Source organism: Mandrillus leucophaeus, unplaced genomic scaffold (assembly GCF_000951045.1).
Source record: "Mandrillus leucophaeus isolate KB7577 unplaced genomic scaffold, Mleu.le_1.0 Scaffold381, whole genome shotgun sequence".
NCBI classification, from domain to species: Eukaryota; Metazoa; Chordata; class Mammalia; order Primates; family Cercopithecidae; genus Mandrillus; species Mandrillus leucophaeus.
In genome coordinates this window covers 1441947-1451194 of record NW_012104043.1, presented here as the reverse complement: position 1 = coordinate 1451194, position 9248 = coordinate 1441947, and the positions used below count along the sequence as shown (strand labels likewise).

At 39.1% G+C, this 9248-nt stretch overlaps 1 protein-coding gene across 2 annotated transcripts in view; it reads left to right on the top strand.

The window, feature by feature from the left end:
* Positions 1–9248, top strand: part of NUDT9 (nudix (nucleoside diphosphate linked moiety X)-type motif 9) — a 47756-nt gene that overhangs the window by 33097 nt on the left and 5411 nt on the right. For both annotated transcript variants that reach the window (XM_011990747.1, XM_011990746.1), the window contains 2 exons: positions 5592–5703; positions 8023–8169. In XM_011990747.1, coding sequence (XP_011846137.1) covers positions 5592–5703; positions 8023–8169 — 259 coding nt within the window. The remainder of the gene's footprint in view (positions 1–5591; positions 5704–8022; positions 8170–9248) is intronic.

Below are 9248 nucleotides of genomic sequence, written 5' to 3'. Positions count from 1 at the left end.
CCTAAGTTGGTTCTCTGTGACTGAAGAGCTGTGGCTTTATTTGCAAGATGGAAAATATGAAGTAAGAAAACATGTTAAATGTGATCAAATAGTATGGGTGATTCAGGATGCTTTAGAAGATTGGATGTGGGGCATGGCTGTGGTAAACTAGAGCACTCAAGAAAGGCATTATAAAACAGGTAGATTTGAGCTGAACTTGAACCTTGGGTAGGGAGATAGCAGAAAGCCTAAGAAAAGGGTTTGTAGTAATATCTGAGTAGAGACCAGCTTGGTTGAAACAGAATATTCTTGTAGGAGAGTAGTGGGTGAAAAGTGAAACTAAAAGTTAATTTTTGTGCAGTTTTATTGTGAAGAATTTTAAATGCCAAAATTGGTAGTATGGACTGGAGCCACTGAAGGTTTCAGAACAGGGGAGAGGCATTCTCTTCCCGAGGCAGACCTATCTGGTAAACCAAATCGTATTCAGGTCTCTTGATGAGCATGAATCAGAATTAAGAAGGTCAGTGAATCTAATGTTTAGATGGGCTTAGCTATCTCCACAGGAATCATCTTTCTAATATATCTGAAATACTGTCATATTTGTCATCCTTTTAATTTTTATTTTTTTACTTATAGAATTTCTTTGCTGACCATCTGTCTCCCCACATGGAATTGTCATGTTCTTTCTTTAAATAGTGCAAATATCTTCAATATTGTTACTTTCCTAGTTTTGATATTTTGGGGGCCTTTCTTCACGGAGACTCTGTTTTTCTTTGATCTAAGAGTTTAACTCTATATATTTTTTTTATTTTCAAGTTACTGGAAGAGGCACCCGTACTCACCCGGTCTTACGTTCTTACTTGCCCTCTCGATTCTCCTGCCAAAAAGAATCTTTACCCAATCCCCAATTTTATCTTCCCTCCATCATCCATCCACCTACCCACCCATTCACCTACCTACTTACTTAACTACTGATCAACTTACCTCTCCATCCATGTACTGTTAGAACCTCAATGGTTTAAATGAGATGGAAAGAGTTAATAAAAAAATATCAATGGCAGTGTTAGTTTCTGACTTTGGTGAAGCTGGCTAAAAACAGGAAGGTATGAAACGTTTGAAACAGGAATGTAATGCTAGTAAGCGGACAAGAAGCAGAAAAGGGAGTCTGAGTCTTGCAAGTTAGAATCTAGTTAGCTTATCTTTATCTATGCTGGACCAAATAGTGGCTGGGAGTATACATGGTGATTGTGTGTCAAGTTGTTTTGAAATGGTAGACTTTTTGAGCTTAACTCTGTCATACAGATAAGAGAACTGAAGGCTTAGAGATGGTCCAAGGCTATAAGAGAGCCCACAAGTGGCAGTGTCTGGCTTTCAGCTGTACTCTTAGGTTGATGTTCTTTGTTATCTCAATAATGATTAATAATACATAATAATGCATTAATTAATAAATTGATGAGTTCCTCTAAATAGATGAGAGGCAGCAGAAATGGAAGAGAGAAGAATGAAAGATGTTGAAAGAAGGATTAGGCCTTAGATGAATTGTTAAAAGTATTCTACTTTTAGACTAGTCTATTCCAGGCATCCTATCAGTGCTATCATTAGTTTTTCTATTTGTTTTTCACAGAAGCCCCTCCAAGTAGGTATTGATATATCTGTTTTGAGAGTTTGAAAATAGAGACTCACTGGGGTTAAGTGACTTGCCTAAATGTTACAGATCTGACATCTGAATCAGGGGTAAGTGGCTTTAAATACTGTACTTTTTCTGTTACACCACTAGTGAGTCTTTACTATACTGTACTTTTTATCATTATTTTAGGGTATATTCCTTCTACTGGAGAATCACCCAGGCACTTTCAGAGCAAAGATTCTATCCCCCTTTCTTTCAAGTATGCACTTCATGATTCAAAACAGCATTGTTCAGGATTTCATAAACTTTTTAGTTCAGAAGCTCCAGGGCAGGTGTTAAATTTTCAGATTCCCAGGCATCTCTCCTAGAGATTGTCCAGGTACAATTTTCAAAAGTTTCTTCAGATCCTCTAGAGTCAAAATGAGTTGGGAAGTGTTAATATATTATTTTAAATAAATTCAGGTCAAATAATTGATGACTATCATTTTCTGCTCCCTTTTGGTTAACGACAGGAAGGTGCATACTACCACAACTGGGGAGGGAATAGCAATAGGGCATAGAAATATCATTGATATTCAGTAAGTGTTCATTAGGTTCATCAATTAAAATGATGTGTTCTGTTAGATCAAGAAATTTTGTTTTAAAATTGGTGATAATGTATTTAATACTAACATAGCAAGAAGCTACTGTGCTTAAAATCCATACGTTTGTCCCTTCAGAATAAAATCTGAGAACATATGCAAGCTGCTCATCTCTCTGGTCCTGCCTTCTCCCCAGCAGCATCTTTTTTTTTTTTTTTTTGAGATGTGGTCTTGCTATGTTACCCTGGCTGGTCTCGAACTCCTGAGCTCAAGCAATCCTCCCACCTTGGCTTCCCAGAGTGCTAGGATTACAGGCAGCAGCCACCACACCTGGCCAGCATCTCTCTCTATTCTGTTTCTCATCCTTGTTCCATAGTCACAACTGGTTGGCTGAAGAGCAGTGGCTGTATTGAGTCTTTGTTTTCCCATCTCCTTGCATGTGATGTGTAGTAGGTGCCAGTAAATGTTTATGAGTGAACAGAGCCATCATTCACCTTCTTATCTTTCCTTTTTTTTTTTTTTTTTTTTGGAGACAGATTCTAGCTCTGTCGCCCAGGCTGGAGTATAGTGGTGCTATCTTGGCTCACTGCAACCTCCAAGTGATTCTCCTGCTTCAGGCTCCAAAGTAGCTGGGACTACAGGTGCACGCCACACCGCCCAGCTAATTTTTGTATTTAGTAGAGAAGGTTTCATCATGTTGGCCAGGATGGTGTTGATCTTTTGACCTCGTGATCTGCCTGCCTCAGCCTCCCAAAGTGCTGGGATTACAGGCGTGCACCAATGTGCCCGGTCATCTTTCCTCTTACCTAATTAGTGTAAACATTCTGCTTGTTCAGTTTAAGTAGATAGTATGGTAATTAAGAACACAGATTCTGGAACCAGATTGCCCAGGTTCAAAGTTCTGTTTACACCCTTGTTAACACTGCAGTCTTAGGGAAGTTACCTTACTTTTCTGTCCCTCATTTTCCGTATCTGTAAAATAAAGATAATAAAACGACTGTTTTATAGGGTTGTTTTGAGGCTTAAATAGATAAATACATGAAAGCACTTGGAACAGTGTTTTATATATATAATAAATGCTATCTAAATGGCTTTTAGAAAATAAAAATAAAATCCATGCTCTCTTCTTTCTCACTGTCTCTGCCTTCTGTCCTGTCATCATCTTTTACCTGGGTCATAGTAGTGGCCTCCCAGCTGATCTTCTTGAGTCCAGTCTTGCTTTCCTGCAGACCAACATACATGCTTTTGTCAAAGTGAGTGAGCTTTCTAAACTTCAGATTGGTTATAGCTTTACCCTGCTTAAAAACATTCTCTGGCTCTCTAAGTAGATGAATTAGATGAACCGTCGTATAAGCCCGTTGCCCACTTTTCTGGCCTATCTTTTCCCTCACTGATGCCCGTGGTGCTAGACCCCGTATGGACATTCAGTTTCTTGAACACATTATTTTATTTTATGACTTTGTTTCTCACTCATGTATTCCCCTTTCTGGCATTTTAAAAACGGATATGCCCTCTTGTACTAATTATTATTTCATTTCTATTTAATATACTCATCAAACTATCACCCTTCTAATTTAGAGCCACTGCTAGACTGTGAGCTCTTTCATGGGAAGAATTAAATATGGTAGATATGGTAGTCAGCTACTATATAAGGAAATTAGATATGGTAGTCAGCTACTATATAAGGAAATTTGGAAGCTCATATCCACACTAATATTTTATTGGGTTTCATCCAGAGTAATGATTAGATCATAGACCTTCTTTTTTGGTTTAGCATTGGAAGATTTTTTTTTGACTAAGAGATCATTAGGACAATTCCTAAAATTGGGCTGGAGGTTGATATGGAGGTGAGGAAGGGGAAGGGGAGATTTATTAGTATCAACATCTCTGGCAAAGAGAGTGTGGTTAGAAAAAGTGTATTCTGAAACTAACATTGCCTTGATACTTTTTACAAAACCTATAATCAATTCAATTTAAAATGTAAAATAAAAGGATAGATTTTTTTTTGTTTGTTTATCAAATTAGAGGGCATAAAGATTGAGAAGCAGGGCCAGGTGTGGTGGCTTACACCTGTAATCACAGCACTTTGGGAGGCTGAGGTGGGAGGATGGCTTGAGGCCAGGAGTTCAAGACCGGCTGGGTAACCTAGCAGGAGACCCCCATCTGAAAAACAAAAAAAAATTAGCTGGGTGTGGTGGCCCATGCCTATAGTCCTAGCTATGCAGGAGGCTGAGACAGAATGATTGCTTGAGCCCAGGAGTTTGAGATTACAGTGAACTATGATTGCACCACTGTACTCCAGCCTTGGTGACAGAGCAAGACCCTGTCTCTTTAAATAAAAAAAAAAAAATTGAGAAGTACTGCTTTTGACAACAACTAAACTGGGTCATATAATCTGCTTTTCTCTTAGCACAGGGTGAACTCTTAAAAGCAAAGTTTTTTTTTTTTTTTGAGGTGGAGTCTCACTCTGTCACCCAGGCTGGAGTGGAATGGCACGATCTTTGCTCACTGCAACCTCTGCCTTCTGGGTTCAAGTCATTCTCCTGCCTCAGCCCCCTGAGTAGCTGGGACTACAGGCACTCACTATCATGCGCTAATTTTTGTATTTTTATAGAAACAGGATTTCACCATGTTGGCCAGGCTGGTCTTGAACTGTTGACCTCAGGTGATCTGCCCGCCTTGGCCTCCCAAAGTGCTGGGATTTCAGGCGTGACTTACCACACCCTGCCAAAAACAAATCTTACCATGCCTTTTTCACTACCAGTAATTTTCTCTGTCTGTCACCCAAGCTAGAATGTAGTGGCACGATCTTAGCTCAGTGCAACCTCAAACTCTGGGTACAAGTGACCCTTCTGCCTCAGTCTCCCAACTAGCTAGGACTATAGGTGCATGCCACTGCACCAGCTGATTTTTTAATTTTTTTGTAGAGATGAGGTCTTCCCTTGTTGCCCAGGCTGGTCTCGAACTCCTGAGCTCAAGCAATTCTCCTAAAGTGTTGGGATTACAAGTGTGAGCCACTGCACCTGGCAACTACCAGTAATTTTTAAAGAAGGATATGTAAACTTATTTTTTAAAAAACTTTGATAATCTTTTCTTTAAATTCTATTCTGCTGCTACTTGTTTTGTTAGTACTTTAAGTAGTAAAAATTGTTTGTATCCTGAATTTTCGTTACAGATAATGTAGTGTTTTTTATGTAATGTAGACATTTGTCCTGGTTTGTAACAGTGATGAATATAGAATATTTCCTATAAAAATCAATGGTTTTAAATAAAACTAGCTGATTTGAGATAAATTTATATATACTCTGTTTTAAAGAAAAGTGTCCTTGTAACTTTTTCTCAGATTTGAGATAGAACCTTAGTTTTTGTTGTAAATAGTTATGATTTTACATTACTCTTCACAGATGGAAAAAGGATAGCAGTGGAAATAAAATCATGCACCCTGTTTCTGGGAAACACATCTTGCAGTTTGTTGCAATAAAAAGGAAAGACTGTGGAGAATGGGCAATCCCAGGGGTAAGCATTCAAATTAAATTAGTGTTTAAGTTCTTTTTAGTTGCTCTACTTACTACATGGTTATTGTTTGTGGATCTTTTCTATTCAATTTTTCTCTATTCCTTCCCACTTGAATTAGTAGTTCTTTTGTTTTTCATCCGTGCATGAAGTGTCATTGTCAGCAGCAAGTTTAGGATAATCCAAGACTGTTAGAATCTGCGTCTAATTCTGACACCCTTGGGAAATAACTTGGGCTTTGATATTGGATGTAGGTCTGTGTTCTGGCCATTCCACTTGCAGCTGGGTGATTGGGAGTTCAGGCCCTCATCTTTAAAATAAAGAGCTCTACTTCACACGATTATTAGAGATCACATATAAATAGGCATTCATTATGTTGGATCCCATTTCAGAATTTAACCTCTACTCCAAGCCCAAAGTAGTATTTTTAAGCACTTTTTGGTTGAATTCTGATAACTTTTGACAACATTTAAAAAATTAACTTTTGTTATTTACTGTTCCTTGTAGTTTAAATAATTTCTATAATGTCATCGAGATGAGTATACTTTTGTTGACTTGTAGTTTGAATTTATGGCAGTGGTATATTTGAAGGGGCCATTTATTTTTTATTTATTTATTTTGAGACAGAATCTCTCACTCTGTCATCCAGGCTGGAGTGCATTGGTGCGATCTTGGCTCATTGCAACCTGTGCCTCCTCGGTTCATGCAGTTCTTGTGCCTCAGCCTCCCACCATAGCTGGGATTACAAGCATGCGCCACCATGCCTGGCTAAGTTTTGTAATTTTAGTAGAGACGAGTTTCACTATGTTGGCCTGGCTGGTCTTGAACTCCTGGCCTCAAGCAATCTGCCTGCCTCAGGGCCTCCCAAAGTGCTGGGATTACAGGTGTGAGTCACCACGCCCGGCCTGAAGTGGCCGTTTAAAGTGTTTATGTGTGTGGTAGAGGGTTTTATATTTTATACCATATTGTGAAATGGAGATAGTTTGATATGAGGATGACTCTTTATAAACATACAGTTATCTGCAAGAATGTTTTTTTCTTTGTAGAATAAAAATGGAATGGAAATAAGGATCTCAACTGACTCTGATAAAAGTTTAGGTTAATTTCTGTTTTTTTCTTCTTTTTGAGACGGAGTCCATCCAGTCCATTGCTCGGCTGGAGTGCAATGGCATGATCTCAGCTCACTGCAACATCCGCTTCCTGGGTTCAAGCAATTCCCTGCCTCAGCCTCCCTCGTAGCTGGGATTATAGGTGACCACCACCACACCTGGCTAATTTTTGTATTTTTTTTAGAGATGGGGTTTCACCATCTTGGCCAGGCTGGTCTTGAACTCCTGACCTCGTGATTCACCCGCCTTGGCCTCCCAAAGTGCTGGGATTATAGGCATGAGTTACCGCGCTCAGCGAACTTTAGGCTAACTTCTGTGAGCCAAATCGTCAAACTTCACTTAGGTTGAAAGCAATAATGTAATAATGATTTCATCATAGAATCTTACATTTTTATTGTTATTTGAAATTCTTATCAGGAAACTGCTGTCATTGATATCATTTTGACAGTTACTCATCTAATCACTGTATTTTTAGTATCTTCCTTTTGTCAGCTAATATTTTAGACATTGAGGATACAACAGAACAACATAAACAAATATCTCTATCTTTTGATGCTCACATTCCAGTTGGAGAGACAGATAATATAAGATATATAAGTTAAATATATCCCATCTAACAATAAGTATTAAGAAAAAAACAAAAGCAAGTTAGAGGACTAGGAAGTGTTTGAGAGCTTGCAGTTTTAGACAGGGCAATTAGAGAAGACCTCCCCGAGGAGGTGCATGTTAGGTAACTATCTGAAGGGAAGTGAATTAGTGAACCATGCAGATAACTAGAGAACAGCATCTTGGATAGAGATAATAGCAGGTGCAAAGGCGCTCAGTGGGCAGCATGTTAGGCAGGTCCTGGGAACATTGAGGAGATCAGTGTGGCTGGAATGTAATGAACAATGGGGGAAGAATCAATGTGCTGTGTTATTTCTTGCCTCCAGTCCTTTTTCCTTAGTTTGAGTTTGGCAAGTACCAGGAAATTGGTTTGATTGGCTCAGTTTGCCATAGGCTAACTTTGGACCAATCACTGTGGCCAAATACATGAGGTATCCTTATTGGCTTCTTCTGCTAGCAACAGATGGTTTAGAGAACAGCGTATCACAGAGAAATTGGGATCACTATTATAGGCAGATTGAATAATGTTCACTCTACCACTCAATAAATATTTGTTGAACAAATCAAAGCTGATCCCTTTTTTCAAATTTTTAAATGTGACTCTTAGGGGATGGTGGATCCAGGAGAAAAGATTAGTGCCACACTGAAAAGAGAATTTGGTGAGGAAGCTCTCAACTCCTTACAGAAAACCAGCGCTGAAAAGAGAGAAATAGAGGAAAAGTTGCACAAACTCTTCAGCCAAGACCACCTACTGGTAAGAAATAGTGTTTCTGGGAGGGATTTAGTTCTGTGGATTGTTAAAAGTGACTTAAAAGTTGACCTGGAAATCTGTATGTCCTTCTCTAAATAAAGTGGAATACTTGTATATTTAAAATATGTTCACAAAAACGAATTACAGATCTTCACTGTAAATAGGTTTCTATTTAAAGTTTTATAGCCCTCCTTTATATAGGCTAAGATGATCTATCTATATTTAGTTCATTTATATCATTTATTATAACAACCTTTTTCTTCTTAGTTTTTCTTTTTTCTTTTGAGATGGAGTCTCGCTGTGTCACCCAGTCTGGAGTGCAGTGGCATGATCGTGGCTTACTGCAACCTCCACCTCCCAGGTTCAAGCAATTCTCCTGCCTCAGCTTCTGAAATAGTTGGGATTACAGGCACCCACCCCCATGCCCAGCTAATTTTTGTATTTGTAGTAGAGACACCATGTAGTATTTCACCATGTTGGCCAGGTTGCCCTTGAACTCCTGACTTCAAGTTATCTGCCCTCTTTGGCCTCCCAAAGTGCTGGGATTACAGACGTGAGCCAACATGCCTGGCCTGTAAACTATTTTCTTTCACATTGAGTACCCATCCAACAGAAAGCTTTTTGTATGTGCATGAATTCAGCTCTCGCTGAAAGAACATTTACATTTTAAATTATGTCATACAGAGATTTTTCTGGTTGATAATCATTTAAGTCTCATGTTTGTTTTGTCCATATACCCTCTATTCTTTTGATTTTTATTTGAGACAGGGTCTTGCTCTGTTGTTCAGGCTGGAGTGCAGTGGTGTTACGGCTCACTGCAGTCTCAACCTCTTGAGCTCATGTGATCCTCCCACGTCCGTCTTCTGGGTAGCTGGGACCACAGGCACACACCACCGCACTGGGCTAATTTTTTTTTTGTTTTGCAGAGATGGGGTTTTACCATGTTGCCCAGGCTGGTCTTGAACTCCTGGGCTCAAGTGATCCCCCCACCTCAACCTCCCAAAGTGCTGCGATTATAGGAGTGAGCCTGGCCTTCTGTGCTTTTAAAAAAATACCTTACAAGGTATATGCACACTAATAAT